Source organism: Mobula hypostoma, chromosome 8, assembly GCF_963921235.1.
Source record: "Mobula hypostoma chromosome 8, sMobHyp1.1, whole genome shotgun sequence".
Lineage (NCBI taxonomy): Eukaryota > Metazoa > Chordata > Chondrichthyes > Myliobatiformes > Myliobatidae > Mobula > Mobula hypostoma.
In genome coordinates, this window is record NC_086104.1 from 14,820,628 (window position 1) to 14,847,260 (window position 26,633).

Here is a 26,633-nt window from a genome sequence, read left to right on the forward strand (position 1 = left end):
TATTAAGGGATTGGTCACGCTGGAGGTAGGAAGCACGTTTCCGCTGATGGGCGAGTCCAGAACCAGAGGCCACAGTTTAAGGATTAGGAGTAGGCCATTTAGAACGGAGTTGAGGAAAAACGTTTTCACCCAGAGAGTGGTGGATATATGGAATGCTCTGCCCCAGAAGGCTGTGGAGGCCAAGTCTCTGGATGCTTTCAAAAAAGTGATGGATTGAGCTCTTAAAGATAACGGAATCAATGGTTATGGGGATAAGGCAGGAACTGGATACTGATTGTGGATGATCAGCCATGATCACAGTGAATGGAGGTGCTGGCTCAAAGGGCCGAATGGTCTACTCCTGCACCTATTATCTATTGTCTATAACATGGGAGTCCGTTTGGTCCATGGAATCCCTGTCAACTCTCAGAGCAGAATCAGAACTAGATTTATTATCATTGTCTTGTATGAATTTAAATGTGTTGTTTTGCAGCAGCAGTACCGTGCAAAGGCATAAAATTATTATAAATTACCGAATAAATAGTAACAAAGAAGTAATGAGGTCGTGTTCATGAATTTATGTGCCATTCATTAATCTGATGGTGGAGGGAAGAAGCCGTTTCTGAGTTGAGTGTGGGTCTTTAGCTTTCTGTACCCCTTCCCCAATGGTCATGACAAAAAGACAGCAAGCCCTAGATGGTGAGAGTCTTCTGTGATGCTTACTACCTCCTTGAGATGGCACATCTTGAAGATGTCCTCGATGGTGGGGAGGGTTGTGTATGTGATGGAGCTGGCTGAGCCTACATTCTGGAACCTTTTCCAATCCTGTGCAGTGGAAGCTCCATACCTGGCTGTGATGCAACCAGCCATAATGTTCTCAACGGTGCATCTATAGAAATTTGTAAGAATCCTTGGTGACATACCTAATCTCCTTAAATGCATTCTAATTTAAATCAGATTAGCTAAACCTTTCTAATTTGCATTAATCAATCCACTCTTGCTTATATTGTTATAAAATTCCCTGATTTAAATTTGTATAAGCAGAATTGGAATTGGGTTTATTATAGAACATAGAACAGTACAGCACAGGACAGGCCTTCCGGCCCAAAATGTTGTGCTGAGCCAATTAATTTAGTAATCAAATAACCAATTAAATTAATCTCTTCAGTTCCGCAATGTCTATATTCTTCCATTTTCCTCACATGCTCATCTAAACGTCTCTTAAAAGTCCCTAATGCATCTCACTCTATGACCACCCCAGGCCGTGTATTTGAGACACCCATCACTCTGTGGAGGAAAAGAAAGTCCTTCACATCTCCTTTGAAATTCCACCGTCTCCCCTTAAATACATACATGCTCTCTGGGATTAGACATTTCAACCCTGGGAAAAGGATACTTTCTGTCCACTCTTTCCATACCTCTCATAATCTTATAATCCTCTCTCAGTTCGCCCCTCAGCTTCCGCCTTTCCAGAGAATACAGCCCAAGTCTGTCAAACCTCTTATTATAGCTCTTGTGCACTAATCCAGGCAGCATCCTAGTATACCTCTTCTGCAGCCTCAACACCCTTTTTATAGTGGGGCAACTGGAATTGTATGCAATACTCCAGATGTGGCCTCGCTAAAGTTCTATAAAGCTGCACATTACTTACTGACTTTTGAACTCTGACTAATAAAGGCAAACATGCCATATGCCGCCTTAACTACCCTGTCAAACTGCGTAGGCACTTTCAGGGAGCTCTGACCTTGGACCCTAACATCCTTCTGCTCATCAACACTTAAGGTTCTTTGCAAAGCGCTTCAGTGCCGAACTGGCTCCATAGCAATGGCCTGGAGCCATCAGACTGCTGGACCGGCTTCACTCGCCTCAGTGCTGATCTGTGATTATGGCTGGGACTCACTTTCGGGAACTCTGTGGTTAACGTTCTATAGGGTTTTTAATGTTTTTTTATTGTTGGCACAATTTGTTCTTCTTACACCCATTGGGTGTTTGTTGGTCTTTGTTGTATGTTTTTTTTAAAAACTGGTTCTATTGTGTTTCTTTGATTTGTGGCAGCCTGCAAGAAGATGAATCCCAAGGTTGTATACTATATACATACTTTGATCATAAATGTAGTTTGAATATAGCTGCACAACTGATCTATGTCCTGCCATATTCTTTGCCAGTCTTGTACGCTATCCACAACACCAATCTTTGTATCATCTACAACCTACCAACTTACTACATTTTCAACCAGATCATTTATATACATCACAAACAGCAGAGGTCCCAGTATAGATTCTTGTGGAAAATCACTAATCACAGACTCCAGCTGGAATAAGTTCCTTCAGCTACTACCTTCCATCTTCTATGGGCAAACCAGTTCTGAAGCCAAACAACCAATTCACCATGGATCCTATGCATCCTAATCTTCTGGATGAGCCTTCTTGATAATGACCATGTCAAATACCTTACTAAAACCCATGTAGGCAACATGCACAGCTCTACTTGCATCAATCACCCTTGTAACCCCATCAAAAAATAACCTGAAATCAAGTTAGTTAGTCATAACTTGCCCTGCACAAAGCCATACTGACTGTCCCTAATTCACCCATGATTTTCAAAATGCTCATAAATCCTATCCCTAAGACTTCTGCAAGTAACTTCCCTACCACTGACATGAGACTCACTGGTCTATAGTTTCCAGGATTATTTCTCACTACCTTCTTGAATAATGAAACGTTAGCTACTTGCTAGTCTTCCAGGATCTCACCTGTGGCTAGAGAGAACATAAAGGTGTTGGTCAAGGACCCACCAATCTCTTATTGCTTCTCTCAATAACCTGTGGAATGTCCCATCGGGCTCTAGGGACTTGTCCACCTTAATGCTCTTTAAGATGCCCAACACCATCTGCCCCTTAACCTCTATGTCCAGGCATATCGATACACTTGGCACTGATCTCCCAATCCTCTATGTCCTTCTCCTTGGTAAATACTGGTGTAAAGCACTCATTTAAGGGCCTTGCCCACATCCTGTGCATCCAAGCAAATGTTCCCCCTTTCATCCTACCCTCTCTTTCATTATCCTCTTGCTCTTGATGTATGTATAGAATACCTTGAGATTCCCTTTAATCCAACTTGACAAGACCTTTCCACTGCCCTTCCTGGCTTTTCTAATTCCCTTCTTGTGTTCTAGCTTCTTTATAATCCTCACAGGCTTTGTTTGATTCTAGCATCCTAAACTTTACATAGTTTTCCTTTTTCTACTTGACTAAATTCATCACCTGTGTTCATATAAACAACATACATCAAGTTGCTGGTGAACGCAGCAGGCCAAGCAGCATCTATAGGAAGAGGCACAGTCGACGTTTCAGGCCGAGACCCTTCGTCAGGACCTGTGTTCATATCCAAGGTTTTCTTACATTGCCATCCTTGTCCTTCCTTATGTTTGGAACATGCCTATCCTGTAGTGTACTCTATGCAGTTGGTCTTTAAACACTCAAAACGTGGACTTGCCCAAAAACAGTTGTTGCCAATTAACTCTGGCTAGTCCCTCCCAAATGCTCTTGTAATTTGTCCGGCTCCAATTTAATACTCTTCTGAAAGGTTCATACTTATCCTTATCTATGCCTTTCTTAAAACTTAAGGAGTTGTAGTCACTGTTCCCTAACTGCATAACCTACTAGATGGTCCATCACCTATCTGTAAAAAATTTAATAAGACTTACATTTTTGATGTTCTTTATCTAACCTCAATAAATCAAAACAAATTTCAGATATCTAGCATCTGGAATTATTTTTTGAACTGCTTTGGACATTAAAATGAAACAAAAGATGAATCTACAGTGCCTATAAAAAGTCCCCCCTCCACCCACATTTTTTTTACACTGAGCAACGGGAAAAACACTTTTGTGTCAAAGTGAAAACAGATGTCTACAAAGTGATCTAAATTAGTTACAAATATAAAACACAAAATAATTGATTGCATAAGTATTCACCCCCTTCAAGTCAGTGTTTAGTAGATGCACCTTTGGCAGCAATTACTACTTTGAGTGTGTGGATCGATCTTCAGTTTTGCACAACTGGACACTGCAATTTTGCTCCATTTTTCTTTACAAAACTGCTCAAGCTCTGTCAGATTGCATGGGGATCATGAGTGAACAGCCTCTTTCAAGTCCAGCCACAAATTCTCAATTGGATTGAGGTCTGGACTCTGACCTGGCCACTCCAGTGCATTAACTTTGTTGTTTTTAAGCCATTCCTGTGTAGCTTTGGGCTTTATAGTTGGGGTCATTGTCTTGCAGTTCTCTTGCAGACTGCATCAGGTTTTCCTCCAGGAGCTCCTTGTATTTTATTACATTTATTTTACCCTCTACCTTCACAAGCTTCCAGAGCCTGCTACAGTAAATGCATGATGCAGCCACCACCATGCTTCGCAGTAGGGATGGTGTGGTTTTGATGATGAGCAGTGTTCTGCTTACACCAAACGTAGCTTTGAGTCTAATGACCAAAAAGCTCAATTTTAGTTTCATCAGACCATAGAACCTTCTCCCTGCTGACTTCAGAATTTACCACATACCTTCTAGCAAACTCTAGCCAAGATTGCACATGCTTCTTTTTTCAAGTGGCTTTCTCTTTGCCACTCTCCCATAAAGCAGTTGTTGTATGTACAGCCTCTCCCAAATCAGCCACTAAAGCTTGTAACTCCTCCAGAGCTGTCATAGGTCTCTTGGTGGCCTCCCTCGCTACTCCCCTTCTTGCATGGTTACTCAGTTTTTGAGGACCGCCGGCTCTAAGCAAATTTACAGCTATACCATATTCTTTCCTTTTCTCGGGGAATTATAGACCGGTTAGCCTGACATCGGTGGTGGGGAAAATGCTAGAGTCAGTTATCAAAGATGTGATAACAGCACATTTGGAAAGTGGTGAAATCATCGGACAAAACACGGATTTGTGAAAGGAAAATCATGTCTGACGAATCTCGTAGAATTTTTTGAGGATGTAACTAGTAGAGTGGATAGGGGAGAACCAGTGGATGTGGTATATTTGGATTTTCAAAAGGCTTTTGACAAGGTCGCACACAGGAGATTAGTGTGCAAACTTAAAGCACACGGTATTGGGGGTAAGGTATTGATGTGGATGGAGGATTGGTTGGCAGACGGGAAGCAAAGAGTGGGAATAAACGGGACCTTTTCAGAATGGCAGGCAGTGACTAGTGGGGTACCGCAAGGCTCAGTGCTGGGACCCCTGTTGTTTATAATATATATTAATGACAGATGAGGGAATTAAATGCAGTATCTCCAAGTTTGCGGATGACACGAAGCTGGGCGGCAGTGTTAGCTGTGAGGAGGATGCAGGGTGACTTGGATAGGTTAGGTGAGTGGTCAAATTCATGGCAGATGCAATTTAATGTGGATAAATGTGAGGTTATCCACTTTGGTGGCAAAAACAGGAAAACAGATTATTATTTGAATGGTGGCCGATTAGGAAAAGGGGAGGTGCAACGAGACCTGGGTGTCATTATACACCAGTCATTGAAAGTGGGCATGCAGGTACAGCAGGCGGTGAAAAAGGCGAATGGTATGCTGGCATTCATAGCAAGAGGATTCGAGTACAGGAGCAGAGAGGTACTACTGCAGTTGTACAAGGCCTTGGTGAGACCACACCTGGAGTATTGTGTGCAGTTTTGGTCCCCTAATCTGAAGAAAGACATCCTTGCCATAGAGGGAGTACAAAGAAGGTTCACCAGATTGATTCCTGGGATGGCAGGACTTTCATATGATGAAAGACTGGATCGACTAGGCTTATATTTGTTGGAATTTAGAAGATTGAGGGGCGATCTTATTGAAACGTATAAAATCCTAAAGGGATTGGATAGGCTAGATGCAGGAAGATTGTTCCCGATGTTGGGGAAGTCCAGAACGAGGTGTCACAGTTTGAGGATAAAGGGGAAGCCTTTTAGGACCGAGATTAGGGAAAATCTTCTTCACACACAGAGAGTGGTGAATCTGTGGAATTCTCTGCCACAGGAAACAGTTGAGGCCAGTTCATTGGCTATAGTTAAGAGGGAGTTAGATATGGCCCTTGTGGCTAAAGGGATCAGGGGGTATGGAGAGAAGGCTGGTACAGGGTTCTGAGTTGGATGATCAGCCATGATCATACTGAATGGTGGTGCAGACTCGAAGGGCCGAATGGCCTACTCCTGCAGCTATTTTCTATGTTTCTATGTTTCTATTGACTTAACTATACTCCAAGGGATATTCAGTGACCTGTAAGTTTTCTTGTATCCATAGATTCACCCAATAACGTAATCTAGAAATTGTATTTTTTTTAAATGTATAGTGCCTACAAAAAGCATTCATTCCTCTTGTGGATTACCAATGAAGTTTGGGTAGTTAAATACAGGGTGTGGAATAATCAATGTCTAGAGATATGCTGGATCTTTGGTGTGCTTCAACTTCCCAGCTTCATGCCATTCTCCATCTCACCAGATACAATTACAGAGCTGCAGACACTGCATTACCAATGTCAGGAAAGGCGATCAAACACATATTTAGACCTAAATCCAGATCTTTTGCTGCAGCGTTAAATTCTGCAATTCATATGTTATTTAGCTCTATTTAAATAAAATTAGCAATAGAATGTGTAGTTTATTGTAGTTTTCTTTCTGAGGAGTAACCTGCAATCTGATTGAATATCAATGTGGGATGTTCATTCAAAATATCTACATTTGGGACATATTTTTGACTGCAATGGAAACCATTTGGTAAAGATGGAGCACACACATCCTGTATTCAGTAAAACAATTGGGACATAATAAAGTTCATTGTAAATTTAATATCAAAGTTCATACTGAAATTGTCACCATATACCACCCCGAGATTCATTTTCTTGCAGATATTGACAGTAGAACAAAAATATAATAGAATCAATGAAAGGCTACACACAAAGACTGAGAACCAACCAATATGCAGAAGAAGACAAACTGCACAAATACAAAACAAAAACATTTAATAAAGAAATAAATAACACTGAGAACATATGTTGTATAGTTCTTGTGAGTTCGCAGGTTGTGGAATCGGTTCAGTTAGCATGATGACTGAAGGGTAATAACTGTTCCTGAACCTCGTGGTGTGGGACCTCCTTTCCAATGGCAGCAGTGAGAAGAGAGAATGTCTGGATGGTGCAGGTCCTTGATGATGGATGCTGCTTTCTTCCTTGCAAGCGCTGCTTGTCAATGTGTTCATTGGTGGGGTGGGCTCTTCCTGTAATGGACTGGGCTGCATCCACCACTTTGAACTGATTGTAATTGGCAGATTGTTCTATATAAGTGTGAAACACAACGTAACCGTTTTATATCCATTGTCATTAGTATCAGTGGGTAGAAGACTAAGTTTTAATACTGAAATACTTTATACCATCAAGGTAATTGAAGTACTGTAAATACTCTATTTGAATTAAGTTGTTAACTAATATATCAAGAATTCTGATGGTTAAGAAATGTGCATTTTTTATGCCTTCGTGTTCCAAAGTACTTTACAGAAAATTTCATTTGAAGTCCAAAATAAGCACAAAGCAACACGTATATCCTGCAGGAAAACTGCAGTGGCAGAGGGTTAATTGTTAAAGCCCATGATGTGTCAGTTCTGTTCTTCATATAAAAGATAATTTTCCTGAAAATATTAACCCTGCTTCTCTCTCTATGGATGCTGCATCATCTGCTGAATGTTTCTGACACTTTCTGCTCCCCCCCCCCGCCCCATAGTATTTCCAGCAAATGCTGTAAATTGCTTTGGTACAATTTGAAGTGTAGTTGCTTTCAGTTGAGTCAATTAATACACAACAGGTCTATAAACGTCAATAAGACAGACTAATTATTTATATTTGAAAGATGGATGTGGGCCAGGTGGACCAGGAAAAGACCCCAACACCACACCGCTCTTTCATGTTCTCTTCAGCAGCTGAATGGAGTCTTGGTTTGAAATTTAATCTGATTGACTCCACTTCCAACCATACATCACTCCCTTAATTTAGCACTAATGTCATGGCAGATCAAAATGAGGGACTTATGGCTGGTGATGTGTTTGCCTGAAGGCTAAACAGAAATGTAGATTTGGTGTGGAGTGCTCATCTTTTACTATGGATCGGAAGTGGTTCAGTGATGTACAGACATTGATATATTCTGCTGTTTTGCTAACAGAGCAGCCATCCAGAAGGCCTGGTGTCCATACTGAAAAAAAGATCAGGCAAAGAAGTCACACAGGCACAACAAAAACAGTCAAAGAGAAGAGTAAGATTTCAGGACCCTCAAGATGCACTTGATCAGGGTAAGGTGACTTGCCAGTATAATTGGAGGTTTCATGAGCACATTTTAGATGTGAATATTAGTTCTTGATCTTGTAATATAAGTGATATAAAAGTAAATGCCAAATCACTGCTAGGTATGGAAACTGCACTGCAGCAGACAGGAAGGCTCTGCAACAGGTCGTCACACTGCCTAACACATCGCCTAACACATCACCTACACCAGCCAACCTGCCATCAAGGACATATATAAAGAAAGGTGCTAGAAAAGGGTCAGTAACATCATGAAGGATTCCACCCACTCTGCTCATGGACTGTTTGTCCCACTTCCATCATGGAGGAGGCTATGTAGCATCCACATATCAGAATCACCAGATCCTAAGTAGTAAGGCTGATCAACATCTCCACCCAGTATCCCACCACTACTTTTATTATTTCTTGTCAATCACCTATGTACAGCCTAGCGTTCGCTCAATATGTGTATATAATGTCACGTACCCCATGACAGGAATAAAGAACCAGCAGAAATAGAAAACACTTTGGAGTCCAGTATTGCTATTAAATAATAATATTTATTAGTAACTACGCAATACAGTAATATAAATGTAGATAAATCAAACAGGTTAGCAATGATTATTTATATAAGTGAGTATATCAGTAAGTGTGTAAATATATATGATAAACCAAGCTTTTTCAAGTCTAGGGGTAAAAAGATACAGTCTTACGATGGTGAGTAAAGTTCAGTTCAGTTCGTGGTATTGAGTTGAGTAGTGATGGAGAGAGAGAGAGGGAGAGATTTGAGTCTTCAGGTGAGCTGATGCCGTCAATCTTCTCCTTGTCCTCCGAAATCCTTTAGAAGTCACCGACCGTGACCAGAACAAAGGGGACTCGTTTTCTGTGGTGGAGCTATCACCCAGGCAAGGGTGAACACATGGACAACTCCCCACCGGTCACTGCCTTTTCTTTTCACTGCAAGAGCCACTGATCAATCTGCCTGATCGATCCTACAAAAACCCACTTTTCCTGCGGGCACAACAGAGCTCATTTAGTGTCCCAAAATGTGTCTGAAGTCTATCATCTGACCACCTATTTTATCTTCCCATGCTGAGCATCAACTGTCACTCAAATAACTCCTCCTTCCTTTGTCTGTGTAAGAAATGTACAAGCATGCCATGTCCTTGGGAAGTATCAACACGCTGCCGAAAAATCATAACATCGATTGTCCATCAAACAACTGCCCTCGGTTACCATAGCAACTTACGAGCTGCTCGGTGCCATCTCTCTCTCCAACTCAGCAGAAATCCAAAAGTTACTTTCAGTGCCTTAAAGTGACAGTCCAACAGTTAGTCTTTGTCTCTCTCTCTCTCTCTCTCTCTCTCTCTTCAAAACAGAATATCGATGTTAAATAACTCTCTCTTTTCAAAAGCACAGTTAATAGGGGTAAACAAGCACAGTTCATAGGGGTAATTCAGAACCCCGTCACAATAAGCATTCTTATGTATTTATATATTTATTGTTTTTTTTATTGTTATTGTGTTTTTTATCTTTTTTGGGTGTTTTTGTGCTACATCAGATTGGGAGTAAAAATTATTTCATTCTCCTTTACACGTGACCAGAAAATGACATTAAATGATCTTGAATCTAATTATTAATTAATTAATTAATTAACAGCCCAATTCAGGATGTGAAATTTGATCCATATAACAGTAAAATCAGTAAACAGTATAAACAGTAATTCTGGTCCTGTGCATTGATACAGATAAAATTAGCAATCTTGGGGATCCTCTTAGAAAGAGTGATCACAGTACAACTCAGTTTCTCATACAAATGGAGGGTGTAATAGTTCAATTGAAAACCAGTGTATTATACCTAGACAATGGAGACTACAATGGGATGAGGAAGGATTTGGCTAGTGTAGACTGGGAACACAGGTTATATGATGAGACTTTTGAGGAACAGTGGACGGCTTTCAAAGAGATTTTTCACAGTGTTCAACAAAAGTATATTCCAGTTAAAAGCAAAGACAGGAAGGGTGGGGAGAGCCAGTCTTGGATAACTGAGGAAATAAAAGAAGGCATCAAACTAAATACAAAGTTTGAGAAAACTTTAGAAAGCAACAAACAACCACTAAGCGAGCAATAAAGAAAGAGAGGATAGATTATTAAAATAAACTAGCACAAAATATAAAAAGGATAGTAAAAGTTTTTATAATTATACAAAGCAGAAAAAGGTCGCTAAAGTGAACTTTGTCCCTTGGAGGATAAGAAGGGGGAATTGATATTGGGTAATGAAGAAATGGCAGAGGCTTTGAGTGACTATTTTGAGTTGGTCTTCATGGTTGAGGACACATCTAACATGCCAAAGAAAGATGTGATGGGAGGTGAGGACCTGTATACAATAGCTATCACTAAAGAGGTAGTGCTGGGCAAACTTGTGGGGCTGAAAATAGATAAGTCCCTTGGTCCTGATGGAATGTATCCCAGGTTACTGAAAGAAATGACAGAGGTTATAGTTGAGGCTTTGGTCATAATTTACCAAAATTCTCTGGACTCTGGGCAGATCGTGGCAGATTAGAAGATGGAAAATGTCACACCAGTGTTCAAAAAAGGATGTAGGCAAAAGGCAGGTAACCATAGGGCAGTTAGTTTAACATCTGTAGTTGGAAAAATGTTTGAAGCTATCATTAAAGAAGAAATAACGAGGCATCTGGAAAGAAATGGATCCATCAGGCAGACGTAGCATGGATTAGCAAAGGCAAGTCCTGTTTGACAAACTTACTGGAGTTCTTTGAGGATATAATGAGTGTAGTGGATGGGGGGGGGGCAGATGGACATTTTTACTTGGATTTTCAGAAGGCGTTCGATAAGGTGCTGCATAAAAGACTTATCCATAAGATAAGGATGCATAGAGTTGGAGGTGATATATTAGCATAGATAAAGGATTGGTTAACCGATAGAAAGCAGAGAGTGTTACTCTGGTTGGCAATCAGTGGTCAGCAGTGTGCTGCAGGGGTCGGTGCTGGGCCCACGATGTTCACGATATTCACGATATACATTAACAATCTGGAAGAGGGGACTAAGTGTATGTATCTAAGTTTGCTGATGATACTGAATTGAGTGGAAAAGCAAATTGTGCAGAAGTCTGCGGAGAGATGTAGATAGGTTAAATGAGTGGGCAAGAGTCTGGCAGGTGGAATGCAATGTTAGTAAATGCGAGGGCATCCACTTTGGAAGGAAAAATGAAAGAGCAGATTATCTAAATGGTAAAAAACTAGCATGCTGCTGTGCAGAAGGACTTAGGAATGCTTGTGCATAAATCACAAAAGATTGGTTTGCAGGTGCAGCAGGCTATCAAGAAGACAAATGAGATGTTGGCTGTCATTGCTAGAGGGATTAAATTTAAGAGCAGGGAGGTTATGCTGTAACTGTACAGGGTACTGGTGAGGCCGCACCTGGAGTACTGCGTGCAGTTCTGGTCTCCTTACTCAAGGAAGGATATATGTCTTTGGAGGCAGTGCAGAGGAGATTCACCAGGTTGATCCCAGAGATGAGTGGGTTAGACTATGAGGAAAGATTGAGTAGCCTGGGGCTGTACTCGCTGGAATTCAGAAGAATGAGAGGAGATCTTATAGAAATATATAAAATTATGAAAGGGATAGATAGAGACAGGAAAGGTGAGACTAGAACTAGGGGACATAGCCTTAAAATTTGGGGGAATATCTGTGGAATTCTCTGCCCAAAGAGGCAGGGGAGGCTACCTCAGTAAGTATACTGAAGACAAGGTTGGATAGATTTTTGCATAGTAGGATTATGGGGAAAACGCAGGTAGGTAGAGATGAGTCCATGGTCAGATCAGCCATGTTCTTATTGAATGGCGGAGCAGGCTCGATGGGCCAGATGGCCTACTCCTGCTCCTATTTCTGATGTTCTTATGTAAAATTAAATAATTATGGGTTGAAATCTAGCTACAAATTTATAGCGATTGTGTCCATCTTTTGTATTTGCTGTTGAGTTTTTGTAGAAGCTGTAGTCATTAGTACAACATTAGGCTGGACATTGATCTAATACGTCTGTGTATATTAATACCTCCTTAAGGATGATTTGCTATGTTACATGTACTTGTGTATGCTATAACAGACCTGGAAATATAGTCAAAACTGAGAGCTCGATGTTACTTTGTGACTATCACTTATTTTAAAAACAGAATCAAGTCTGTTTTGCCCAGTCTCTTTTTCATCTCATGATTTTCACGGGGCACTTTACTTTTCTACCTCTCAAGTTTCCAGTCTCAAATTTAAATAAATATTTTTCTGTCACCTAGATAGAAAGTACCCAGTAAACAATACCATACTTTCTTTGCATCTAGTTGGCAAGGTAGCAACCTCTAGACACCTATAAGTTAAAAGTATAAGTGAAGGGGGAGGCTTTGATGAATTTAGGAATACTTATTATGGTAATTGGTAGACAAATGCATCATTTCACTCCTTGAGGGATATTTTAAACCACACATTTGTTCCTGGTAACAATGAGATTAAACCTTGATTGCAGCTAATGTGTGTAATGACAATAGACAATAGGTGCAGGAGTAGGCCATTTGGCCATTCGAGCCAGCACCGCCATTCACTGTGATCATGGCTGATCATCCACAATCAGTATCCAGTTCCTCCCTTATCCCCATAACCTTTGATTCCACTATCTTTAAGAGCTCTATCCATCTCTTTTTTGAAAGCATCCAGAGAGATGGCCTCCACCGCCTTCTGGGGCAGAGCATTCCATATATCCACCACTCTCTGGGTGAAAAAGTTTTTCCTCAACTCCGTTGTAAATGGCCTACCCCTAATCTTTAAACTGTGGCCTCTGGTTCTGGACTCGCCCATCAGCGGAAACATGCTTCCTGCCTGCAGCGTGTCCAATCCCTTAATAATCTTATATGTTTCAATAAGATCCCCTCTCAGCCTTCTAAATTCCGGAGTATACAAGCCCAGTCGCTCCAATCTTTCGATATATGACAGTCCCGCCATCCGGGAATTAACCTTGTGAACCTACGCTGCACTCCCTCAATAGCAAGAATGTCCTTCCTCAAATTTGGAGACGAAAACTGCACACAGTACTCCAGGTGCGGTCTCACCAGGGCCCTGTACAGCTGCAGAAGGACCTCTTTGCTCTTCTCCTCAATTCCCCTTGTTATGAAAGCCAACATGCCATTAGCTTTCTTCACTGCCTGCTGTACTTGCATGCTTGCTTTCAGTGACTGATGTACAAGAACACCTAGGTCTCGTAGTGCTTCCCCTTTTCCTAACTTGACTCCATTTAGATAATAATCTGCCTTCCCATTCTTACCACCAAAGTGGATAACCTCACATTTATCCACATTAAATTGCATCTGCCCACTCACCCAGCCTGTCCAAGTCACCCTGCATTCTCATAACATCCTCCTCACATTTCACACTGCCTCCCAGCTTTGTGTCGTTGGCAAATTTGCTAATGTTACTTTTAATTCCCTCATCTAAATCATTTATATATATCGTAAACAGCTGCGGTCCCTGCACTGAACCCTGTGGTACCCCACTGGTCACCGCCTGCCATTCCGAAAGGGACCCGTTAATCGCTACTCTTTGTTTTCTGTCAGCTGGCCAATTTTCAATCCATGTCAGTACTCTGCCCCCAATACCATGTGCCCTAATTTTGCCCACTAATCTCCTATGTGGGACTTTATCAAAGGCTTTCTGAAAGTCCAGGTACACTACATCTACTGGCTCTCCCTTGTCCATTTTCATAGTTACATCCTCAAAAAATTCCAGAAGATTAGTCAAGCACGATTTCCCCTTCGTAAATCCATGCTGACTCGGACCGATCCTGTTACTACTATCCAGATGTGCCGTAATTTCATCTTCTATAATTGACTCCAGCATCTTTCTCACCACCGACGTCAGGCTAACCGGTCTATAATACCCTGTTTTCTCTCTTCCTCCCTTCTTGAAGAGAGGGACAACATTAGCCACCCTCCAATCCACAGGAACTGATCCTGAATCTATAGAACATTGGAAAATGATTACCAATGCATCCACGATTTCTAAAGCCACCTCCTTAAGTACCCTGGGATGCAGACCATCAGGTCCCGGGGACTTATCAGCCTTCAGACCCAACAGCCTATCCAACACCATTTCCTGCCTAATATATAATGACAAGTGCTATTTAAAATGAACTGATGTTGAAGTACTGAAACTGTTCATAAACTATGTGATTTTGTTCCTCATGCAAATATATAATTTCATTGGTTCATTGGAGCAAGTGGTATTAATTTCATGAGAGAAGTTTGTTAGTGGAAGCTACCTGAAACTAATATATTTTTAAAAAGTAACTTATGGAGGAATCTTTAAATTCCTATTTGCTTTGCCTACTGACTGATCCAGGATGATGATCACTATGTCCTGCAGAGCTGCTCATAGTAAAATTAATCATCTGTTGTCTGCTTTCAGTCAGAGCCACAGATTTGAAAGATGAGTACAATGCCATTTAACAGCACACAGGGCTGATGGACATGTCCCACTTCTTTTAGCAGCCTTCTCTCCTCCTAGCAATTAGCACTTTTCTCTTGTTCTTTTTATATTCGTCTAATATATTTTTAAACAATCCCTTGGTGACAATATGGATTAAAGTTCTTCATTTTTTAAAAAGCCATGTTGGGAAGATACAGAGGAAGATAAATGATGTGCACCTAGTGTAAGATAAATATTTGTCATTATATATCAGCATAATTCATCCCACATTATAATCAAATTTTCTGTTTCTTTTACAAAACTTGTTTTTATTTGCTACATTTTCTGCTGCAGATGTTGGTCATAAAAGATCAGAAGTAGATTCTTTGATATCAATTTAACCTCCCGTGCTGGTCGGTACATGAAAACCTACTTTCTAAAAACCATCAAATTCTAGATTTCTATTGAGTCCAAAAAAATTATCTGGTCTAAGTGTACTACAGTCACCAGTGTAGAGGGTTCCAAAGGTCTATTATCCACTGAGTGGAATTTTTTCACACTTTGATTCTGAAACAATGATATAATCCTTGGATCAATGCACTGCATTGGAAACAGCCCCTTTGTTTCACCAATTTCATGCCAACCATCAAGCGTCCATTGATTTTAATTCCAACTTAATCCCATTTTATTCTTGCTCATCTTGAAATCATAGCGGGTATCGTGCAGAGCATTCAGTAGGAATCATTCCTGTTTGTGTTATGAATGATAGAGTTGTGTTGTTTTGTCAGTGTTTAATCTCATGTCATTGTGATCCTAGCTGCTTGTATAGTCAGTAGTCCGGAAACTACTGTTTGAGGAAAAATGGAAGTAGTCCAGTTTACTCATTGGGACTTCCTGCAGGTTCTACAGAAAATTTCCACAGAATGCTTCATTTATGGATCTAAACATTACAGTGCTGTAAAGCAATGATAGTCTGAAACAAGGGTGGTGGTTGAAGGTCAATTCTCTGACTGGAGACCTGTGACTAGTGGGCAGTCCATGGGTCAGTGTTGAGACCTCTGTTATTCGTTATTTATGAATAACACCCATGAATCCCAACTCTCTGGTTTCTATCAGTTAACCAATCCTCTATCCATGCTAATACATCACTGCCAATTCTCTGCATCCTAGTCTTACGGTGTCTTTTATGCAGCACCTCATTGACCACATTCTGGAAATCCAGGTAAATAACGTCCATCTGTTCCCCTCTATCCACTGTGCTCATTATATCTTCAAAGAACTCTATCTCCAGTAAATTTGGCAAACAAGCTCTGCTTTTGCTGAATCCATGCTGCACCTGCCTGATGCCTATTTCTTCTTTAATGATTGCTTCAAGCATTTTCCCAACTACAGATGTTAAACTAACTGGCCTATTACCCCAAGCATAAAGCCAAAGCTACACAGGAATGGCTTAAAAACAACAAAGTTAATGCACTGGAGTGGCCAGGTCAGAGTCCAGACCTCAATCCAATTGAGAATTTGTGGCTGGATTTGAAAGAGGCTGTTCACTCATGATCCCCATGCAATCTGACAGAGCTTGAGCAGTTTTGTAAAGAAAAATGGAGAAAAATTGCCGTGTCCAGTTGTGCAAAACTGAAGATCTATCCACACAGACTCAAGGCAGTAATTGCTGCCAAAGGTGCATCTACTAAACACTGACTTGAAGGGGGTGAATAATTATGCAATCATTTATTTTGTGTTTTAAATTTGTAATTAATTTAGATCACTTTTTAGAGATCTGTTTTCACTTCTGACACGAAAAAGTCTGTTGATCAGTGTCAAAAAATCCAAATTAAATCCACTGTGATTCAATGTTGTAAAACAATGAAACATGAAAACTTCCCGGGGGTGGGTGGGGGGGGACACTTTTTATAGGTACTGTACATGGAAGAGAGGGGCTGGAGGGTTATGGGTTGAATGAGGGTAATTGGGACTAGCAGAAAGGTTGCTGTAGTTTGCATGGACCAGTTGGGCTGAAGGGCCAGTTTCCATGCTGTATTACTCTGACTCTAAGTATCCATTTACTAGAACCGGATCAGAGGACAGTGGCTCCACTTGTCAATGAAATCCTTCTGCTGTCTCTAAACATTTGACTGTTTCCATTTTTATTGGCATTTTGAGCTTATTGTTACAGAAATTCTGTAAATATTCGCTCCACGTATTTTTCAGGATAGCTGACATTTTACGATAAATGTACTCTGGAAAAGGTGTCTGTTTTTTATTCACTTAAGTCAGATAGATGCTCATTTGGCATTACTGTTGCTTTCATAACTTCCATCCCACAAAACCTATCTTGTTTTCCTGAATACAATTAGACCATAAGATGTAGAAACAGAAAACCATTAATAGCCAACAAGAAAAGGCCCCCTTTTCTCCCCTCACACCTTGCCTTCTGCCAGAAGGCCAATTTTCTATCCAAGCTGGTATCTTTCCTGTATTACAGTATGTGCTTATCTAGTTTAGCAGCCTTGTGTGGCACCTTCAAATTTCAAAATAAATTTATCGAAGTACGTCTAGGTCACCATTCACTACCCTAAGATTCATTTTCTTGCAGGCATTCACAGAATAAGGAAACAATAGAATCAAAGACTGACAAACACCAATATGCAAAAGACAAACTTGCAAATACAAAATAAAAAGTTTTGAGTCCTTATAAGTGAATCCATTGGTTCTGGAAACAGTTCAGTATTGAGTAAAGTTATCCACGTTGGTTTAGAAACCTGATGGTTGAAGGGTAATAGCTGTTCCTGAACCTCGTGGTGTAGGACCTAAGGCTCCTGTACCACCTCCTTGATGACAGCAACGAAAAACCAGCATGGCCTGATAATGGGTGTCCTTGATGATATATTCTGCTTTCTCATGGAAGCACTCCTTGTAGATGTGCTCAATGGTGCCGAAGGTTTTTCCTGTGAAGGACTGGGCTGTATCTATTACTTTTTGTAAGCCTTGTCAAAATAATGTAATTAATAAATGTAAAAAGTATTTTGCAAATTCTTTTTTAATAAGTAGAATGCTTTTGGAAATATCAATGTGCTGATTTTTTTTTGTTATTTCTACTTAGATGAAGTAAATGGAGATTCCTGCCTTCTCTTAATCCTGCTGTGCATTTTCACAGTACTTCTGAGCGTCCTAGGAACTGCACTTTATTGCACATTTGGTGATCTGGAGTCCACTGTGTGCAGAGACTTTACATCACAAATGGACTTCTACTTAACCCAGTTTCAACAAGGCTTTGCGAAGGTTAAGCACTGGTTGTTGTTTTCTTAAATGACGGTATATGCACGCACATTGAAATCATGGTGTAAATAGAAATTCAGATGGACCACAATGAGCAGTTAATCATCTTGATGCTTGTGCTGCAGTGCAGTAACGACTGTGGAATGTCAGAACACAGGAACTTAAATACTGAAGCTTCAGACCTCAACAAAACTATTTATAGCTTAAAATTATTACCGTTAGTAGCTTGAAACACAAAGACTGAATATTCAATTTGGTCAGTAATGTTTGAAAACTGTGTGAATAGTAGAGTTGTCAATCATTTTCAGAAGAAATTAGTTTTATATAATTTGCCACTTTGGGTACTCTGCACTTAAAGGATGTAATAATTTGGATTCATAATGGTTCTTGTGTCATGATTTGTGTGTGTATTTTTTAAACAGTTGATAATTTTGCATTTGATTTTACTCGTCGATTTATCTGGCTCTTTAAAAATCATATCTGTAGGTTTTGATTTCAGAACTAATTTAGACCATAAGACATAGGAGCAGAATTAGGCCAATTGGCCCATCGAGTCTGCTCTGCCATTCAATTGTGGCTGATCCTTTTCTCCCCCTCCTCAACTCCTGAGATTTTTAGATTAAAATCTAAATTTTAATTTAGATTACTTTACATGTTTGCTTTTCTATTATAACTTTTTCTACAGCCCTCAGATTATTATTGATTACTGTTGTCTGTTAATCTTGTCTCCATTTTATTTCCTCTTGCATCTTTCAAACAAAATGCAGTCGCACAAATGAATTTTTGAGAAGATCGTTATTTAATGTTTAATGGACATATTGTTTATCAGATAATCTTGTCACAGAAAGTATTCATTGAACATTGGTGAATCGTTTTCTATTACTTGCAATTTTCATTTGCTGTTGTTATTCGGACAATAATTGTCAGTTTGAATGAGCAAGTTATAACTTGATTTAGCAGCCTGGGAACTCCTTCATCCGTATGTTTGTTAAATTCACTTGCACTTTCTTTCATTTTAAACAATGGCAAAATAGTTTAAAATTTCTAGTGCTAATGTTCTGCTTTGTGATGCTTTCAGATTTGTTTTCTCTATTATAGAAGGTACAGTAAAAGATTCAAGACATTGCTTTGTGACCTGCTGTCACTGAAATGATATAGGTTTATGTTTCATTGTCAAAATGGTAAATTTCTAGGCTCAGCAATGCTGGGAGAAAAGGGATAAGCAAATGATGAAGAATCTCTAAAGGCTTATTTCATCTAAAGTCAGAAACTTGGTCAAATTAATCCTGGATGTGTGCTTATATCCTTTAGAGCAGCATTGCTGATGTCTGTAATTAATGTGTAAATCTGTCAATGTACCAGCTTCACTGAATCCTCATAGTTGTGCCTGTTGAACATCTGTTAGTTCTCCAGCATAAAACACCCCTTACTGGGACAGCAGTTTGCTAGAATCCCTCATCCTGGGCAAAAGATTGATCAGCTTTGTGAGTTTTTCTTTCACCACATGACTTCATACATCTTCTTGGTGAAGATCCTTCCTCTCCCAGGGATGAGGTCTTTGGAGCTTCTGTTCATATTTCTGTAGCTCTGGGTTTTTAACAGGATGGGTTTGCTGTCCTCCTTTCGCAGCTGGGCTTGGGACTGTCCATGCCAGAGTTAAAACATTCTTCAGGTTAGTATATTCTGACTACTTTGGGTTAGTATGTTGAGGTTAACTTGATTTCTGTTTAATACAGGGACATTTTCCTTGCTAGTATCTAGTCACAGAAGTCTGCTCAGACTTCCACTTCCGCTGCCGATGTATGTCTGCAGAGTAAGCATTGAGATTATGCTGCTTGGTTTTTAAGTTGGATATCTTTGAATAATCTTGGCAGGAAGAGGTTTAAAAAGTTACTTAATTATTGCTGCAATATGAGGAGAATACAATGTATTGCCGACTCAGTAGAATTTGGTTTGCATCACAAAGCACAATATTATTAATGCATGCACTATCATTGTAAATTTTTATCATTACTGAATTTATGTGAAATGTTGATCTTGTATATGGAGAAACCCATAGAATTAGTTTATAAATTATAAAAACTGGGAAATACATTTTGGCAAAAAAAATAAGAGCTGGTCTCTTATCAGATGCATGCATGCACTGTCCACCAATGCTTGCAGCAGATAGTGTACAATTATTCACTGCATAGCACTTTAAGTCCTGCTTCCTTTGCATATTTCTATGTTCTATTTTGATAGCACCTGCAAATAATTGTTTTGTTTATAACTATCAATTACACAGTGCTAGATATTCACAATAGGTTTGCCGGTACTAAAAGAAGAATGGTAAAGATTTAATGTGTGGAAACTGGCTTTGTTGACCTTTTAAGTTTGTTGCTTTTCTCTCCCTTTGTAAATATACATTATTTTTGCATTTTCAAGTTGTTACTGGTAGCTAACAGTGAGCAATCATGTCTGCCTTCCTATGATATAATTATAATATTGTAAAATAGTGGCAGATTGAATGAGGAACCATGTCAGTGAATTTATCCTTCAGCGTGAATGATTACTTTTAGGAGCTTCAGAAAGGGCCTTAAATTTTAACAAAGCAACTTTTAACTTGTATGTCTATAAAGTTGCTAACTGTATACAATAGGAGCATATAACGGTGCATAATAGGAGGCACTATAAATAGCCATGAATTACTGGCTGGTTCAGTTCATGACTATAGATTAAAGATAGATAACTTATTTATTGTAGATTGTGCTGTATGTAAAGCAAATCATTTAGTTTTATTTTCCTCCTGTTTTTGTAAATTTCAGAAATCTATGGTTTGAGCTCTGTAATCTTAGATTACTACACCTGCAGCTGCATTCTTAATCTGTGAATTGTTAAACACTTGTTCATTTTGTATTATGTGCTAGACATGTGGGGATTGTTCACAAGAAATATAAATATGTCCACAACCACAGTATGAAGTGTAGTAATTTTATCACTGCATTGATTTAAAATGCAAAACTGCAGAGAACAGTAATTTGAAGGTGAGTTAATTGTTGTAAAGTGGTTTGCATGATTTCAGTCATTTACCAATTTGTGATTTTAATCTCTTACAAACAGAAAATAATGGGGAAAATACACTTGCTGATATTAAAATCAGTTTATCTAATACACAACCTTTAAACTCTTTCAATGTACTATGTTAAACAATGCTGGCTCTTTGCTGTAAATTATTCTACAAGGAGGGTGTGGGTAGAGGAGGGAGGAGAGTTGTTATGCATGTGGAAATTAGGTTACAGGGAAAATAAGTGAAGATTTGAAGGAATGTTCCAGGGACTGGCAAATACCTCACTGAGCCAGTGGCATCTTCCTAACGTATAAGATAATATGCAAAAATGTGCTTTTAGATGTTAAAAAGGAAGTTTTCTCAATTTTTCCTCCCATTGAATATACAGTTGGGGGCAGGAACATGCCACGTGGCCCTCAAACCTGTGCCATTTAATGAGATTGTGATTGATCTGACTAATCTCAATTTCACATTGTTATATAACTGCAGAAACATCTCGTTCCCCTCCTTGCATGGTAAGTATTTATACCTTGTATCTTTAAAAATATTCAAAAACTACTTCAAGTACCCATTGAGGAAGAAAGTGCACCTCATTTGTTTTGAATAGATTACCACATTTTTTTTTAGAGCAACACCTAGTTTGAGATGTTTTCACAAAAGGAAACATCTTAACAGCTACCCCTCAGGATCTATGTTTCAAAATCAGCTCTTTCTCTTGTTCTTACTGTTACAAGCTCAGTTTGTACATTTTCTCATAAGATAATCTGATATCAATATAGTAATCCCATAATTACTTCCAAAGGCCTATGCTTAAAGAAGGAATCTAATAATGTACGTTATATGCCACAAATAGACACCAGGCATTCTTTCATATTTTGTCCAAGTCGTTATTTCCTTTATCAGTGTTTGGACAATTTGTTTCAACAGGCTAATTTGTATCAAGGATCTCTTACAACATAATCTTGTCAGTACACTGCTAATAGTTAATAGTCTTCCCGGCTATGGAAAGTTGAGAAGTACTGATATGGGACTGGACATGGCTGTAAATGGATGGTAAATAAAGCATTGCTTTCTTCATCAAAGTATGAGCAGATTTGGAGGGAACTCCAAATAACTAGGTCTAAGCTCATTGAAGTAAACCCAGAAGGCCACGAGGGATAGCCCAAGAGTCACAAGGCAGTAATAAATTCTTCATTGGATGATTTGGAAAAGTTAAACATGCCATCTACATTGGACATTTGCTAAGCGTGGGGTGAGAATGGGATATGAAAATGAAAGGAGAGTGCCTTCAAGATTTGGATTGTAAGCGAATGGAAAAAAAAATGTGGTGTGTACAGAACTAACTTGTACTCAAACTACATGACATTGATGTTACATGAGAAAATTATGCATTATGAAGAGCTAACCACACATAGTTATCCAAGATGCTGTAATTCAAGAGTTGTTTTTATCCAAGATGCTGTAATTCAAGAGTTGTTTTTACATGTTTTTGTATACTGTTATTGTTGGAAAGAGTTCAGAGGAGGTTCACAAGGATGATTCTGGTAATGAAGGGGTAAACATATCAGCAGTGTTTGGCAGCTTTGGGGCTGTACTCTCTGTAATTTAGAAGAATGCGGGGGAGAGGGGATCTCATTGAAACCTGCCGAATGTTGAAAGGACTAGATAAGGTGGATGTGGAGAGGATGTTTCCTATGGTGGGATTATCCAGAACTAGAGGACACAGCCTCAAAATTGAGGGGTGACCTATTAGAACAGAGGTAAGGAGGAATTTTTTTAGCCAGAGAATGGTGAATCTGGAATGCTGTGCCACTGGCTGCAGTGGAGGCCAAGTCTGTGCGTATATTTAAGGCAGAAGTTGATAGTTTCCTGATTGGTCAGGGCGTCAAAGGATATGGTGAGAAGGCAGGTATATAGGATTTAGTGGGATCTGGGATCAGTCATGATAGAATCGTGGAGCAGACTTGATGGGCTGAATGGTGTAATTCTGCTCCTATGTCTTATGGTCTCGATGTTCCTGACACTTTCATTTGTCCATTCTTAGGTGTTTTCTCTCAAGTTACCTGCTAGCACTTGCAGGACAAGAACTTCAAATGAGAAACTGGTTTAATTCCATAAATCCAGACATCCCACCCTGCAAAAACTCATTTCAGGGAGGTAGCACCCCCCACCCCTACCACTCCCCCCCCCCCCCGCAACCCCATATCCCCCCCCCCAGTCGACCTCCAAGGGTGTATGTATACAGGACGTTTGATGTAGCTTGCTTGGCAGATTTGAGCATTTTGCCGGAAGTCTCAACCTCATAGCAGTCTGTGTCAATGAATTTGTTAATTTTGCAAGACATCAGATTCACAAGTGTTCTGTGAGACAGCTGACTTCTGAATTCTGTCTTAATGAGACACACCATGCTGAATGCCCTTTCTACATCACAATTAGAATTTGGCAGCACCGAAAGCAGCTTCATCAACTGGCAGAGCTCTTTGAATCTCAACTGCCCTGTGCTCATAGATTTTACTTTGGACGGCTTCCCCCAGAACTCATCAACTGGCAAACTTTTGTAGTTTGGCACCAGTCCTTCAAGGTTAGTTGAGACATAATCCAGAACTTCCAAGTGGAGCTGTTCTCTTGCATCTGCCTTGATCACATTTGGAAATCTGTCTGCCAAAGTCAAAATCTGCTCTGGATCCACCTCATCTTGGCTCTCTGTATTGACCACTGACAGATTTTTCAAGATTTGGTCTTTCATTGGGAACTTCTCCAAGATTTTTTGAAAGCACCTGACATAGAATGTTCTGGCATCTTTGAAGAACTGCTTTGTCTTGTAAGGGTGGATCTCTTGTGCTTCCTCACTTAGCAGCTGCCTCCTTGCCAGGTACCCAATAAAAAGCTCTTCATCTGGGCGGTGAATTTCAGGGTTGCTCACATCTATCTCCTGAATGTTCTGTTCTCTCAATACCTTTGGCTCAATAAATCTGCTTGCTATGTCATGCAGGAGCTCTTCTACACTCTGATCCAACTTGAAGAGCATGGTGCCTTGTTTTGAAAAATCAAATTGAATTTGTCAAAAGATTGTGTGACATTATGGAGAAAGCATGTGTATGTTTTCATCTGGGGGTCTTTCAGCCTCTTCTGAATATGGGATGACTTCTGATTCTCACTCTTTGACTCAAAATATGAAATAAAGGCTGGCCATTGGTGGAGCAGATGGTCGACTGTAAAGCCCGCCCACAAAGAAAACTGATAGGGCTACTTAGCACAAAGAGAGACCAATCAGGATGCTCTCTCGCTACGTCTGCCGCTTGCTTTCCCTGTCTCTGTCTCTCTCACTTGCTCACTCAAAAAAAAAATCAATTTCCGGGATATTGTATATGATTTGCAGTCGTCGGGGAGCTGCTATCAATATACGGGAGACTCCCAGAACTTCCAGAAGAGGTGGGATGTCTGTAAATCCCACTACATTTAAATGAGCAATGGAAGGCTCTGTTTAGATCCAAGGATAAGATTAAGTGAACAGTAACATGTTTAGTGACATAACGTGCAGAATAAAACACCACAACCATTCTCTTTTAGCCCAAAACAAACTTTCATCTTGTGTACAAACTAGAACTGTATGGATCTATGTTCATTATATTTTTATTTTCCAAAAATTTTTTGCTAGACATCAGTTTATTGCTCACCTCATCTCCATGCCTTACAGCTTATACCAACTTCCATGTTTTATTTAAAAATTCAAACAGTATAAATAAATTGCTTTGGAAAAAAAATTGCAAAGCTCTGGACATATTTTTCTCCCAAATGGGAGAATATTATTTTTAGAAATGTCATTCTGATGCCAAAAAAATGCAAGATGAACAAATTTGGCTAAGTTGTGGAGAGTTTGGTTGCATACAGTGATCAGTCAGTAGCTGCTGGGTGAGATTTCTTTATAACTAGATGTGGTTTCAAGTCTAGTATTGACCTTTGATCTGTATCACTCAACATCAAATAGGTGTACTAAATTGAATTACATCCTTATAATCCCTATAAATGCTACAAACTTTACACTCACCTTTGTCAAATACTGAATTATTCTCTATGGTTAATAGGGGAAATATGTTCACTTGATACTGCTGAAATGATGTAGGATATCTCAAAGTTTTGCTTAATTTTATTTACAGAACTGGCTGAGCAGCAACTTAAATTATATCAGTGAATTAGATAAGAGAATTCAACCTCCCCACCCCCATTGCTCCAACTCAGCTGGCATTTATGTAATCTTGTATTTCATAGAATCAGACATCCATCATTTTCTCCCCATGTTCCCATCAAATATCCTTAGACTCTACCATTCACCTATGCACCAGGGGTGATTTACAACAGCCAATTAACCTACCAACATATATCCTTGATGTAAGGGGAAACCCACATGATCACAGAGAAGGAGGTCGGGATGTCGCTGCAAAAGTGAATAATATTTAAAGTAATCACACTTTTGGCACTAGGTTGAGGCCCTTAATATCACTGTTTATCTAGAGATACTGCATGCACACCAACAGGCTCTTCCTGCCCTACTAATCTGCGCACTCTTGAAATGTGGCAGGAAACCACATGCTCACATGCAGAACACCTGAACAGATAGCAGCAGAATTGAACCCAGATCTCTGGCACTGTAATAGTGTTAATACCAACTGCTGGCTACCATGCTTCTAGATCACATCCAAATACTTCAGTGCTGAGGATTTCTGCCTCTGCCACCCTTTCAGCAGTGAATTCTGGACCCTTAGGAGAATTTTTTCGATTATTTTCATTTAATATGCCCAGTACAACTCCTCTGCCAATAGAAAGAGGTTTATTTACTGGGTTTAAATTTAAGTTTACCCTCAGCTTCCTCTTGCAAAGGAAGCAACCCTGGAAGTATAATCACATCTTTCCTGTAATATGGTGACCAGACGTGTATGCGAGAAACAAGGTGAGCCCTAATCAATGCGACATTCATTTCTAGCACAACCTTGTATTTTAAGATTTGGATAATAGTTTAAACGTGGGTAGCACAGCAGGTCATTGAGACAGTTTAAGGACATGTTGTGCTACCTCTGAAAATACACTCTTGCATCCCTTTGTTTTTCTACACCATTGAATCCTCCCATTTATTGCATATTAACCTTTGCTTGTTTCATCTCACTATGTTACCCAACCTCTGAATTAAATGTTTTGCCACTTTTCTGTAAAGGATTCCTCAAGTCAAACAATTTAATTTGCAAACTTTATACACACCACATACTGTATATACATACCCCTCAAAGAAACAGTCCTGTGGCCCTGATTGGTAATACCTTTCCAGTCATAAATACCAAGCTGCCATTGTCCTTTCCCTCTTGATAGCAAGCTAATTCTTAATCTAATTTCCCTGGACTTTATCATTTTGATCAACTGTCCACGTGGGAGGCATCATAAAACCTAAAATCCATGAAGACCACATCAAATACACTGCCTTTATTCCATGATAGGGTTAATATTAATTCCCATCATGATTCTGTTGTCATGCACCTAATGAAGAGTTGGCTGGGAAATACACATGGGATCTGAAAAGATTG

The 26,633-nt window shown here is 39.7% G+C and overlaps 1 protein-coding gene across 5 annotated transcripts in view; it reads left to right on the top strand.

Moving 5' to 3' along the window:
• cnsta (consortin, connexin sorting protein a) overlaps positions 1-21,162 on the top strand; it is a 110,044-nt gene extending 88,882 nt beyond the window's left edge. For 4 of the 5 annotated variants that reach the window (XM_063055482.1, XM_063055484.1, XM_063055486.1 and 1 more), the window contains 2 exons: positions 8,157-8,283; positions 17,839-21,162. In XM_063055482.1, the coding sequence (XP_062911552.1) occupies positions 8,157-8,283; positions 17,839-18,044 (333 nt within the window). In that variant the 3' untranslated portion in view covers positions 18,045-21,162. The remainder of the gene's footprint in view (positions 1-8,156; positions 8,284-17,838) is intronic. The other variant, XM_063055487.1, reaches the window with a different exon arrangement.
• The last annotated feature ends 5,471 nt before the right edge of the window (positions 21,163-26,633 follow it).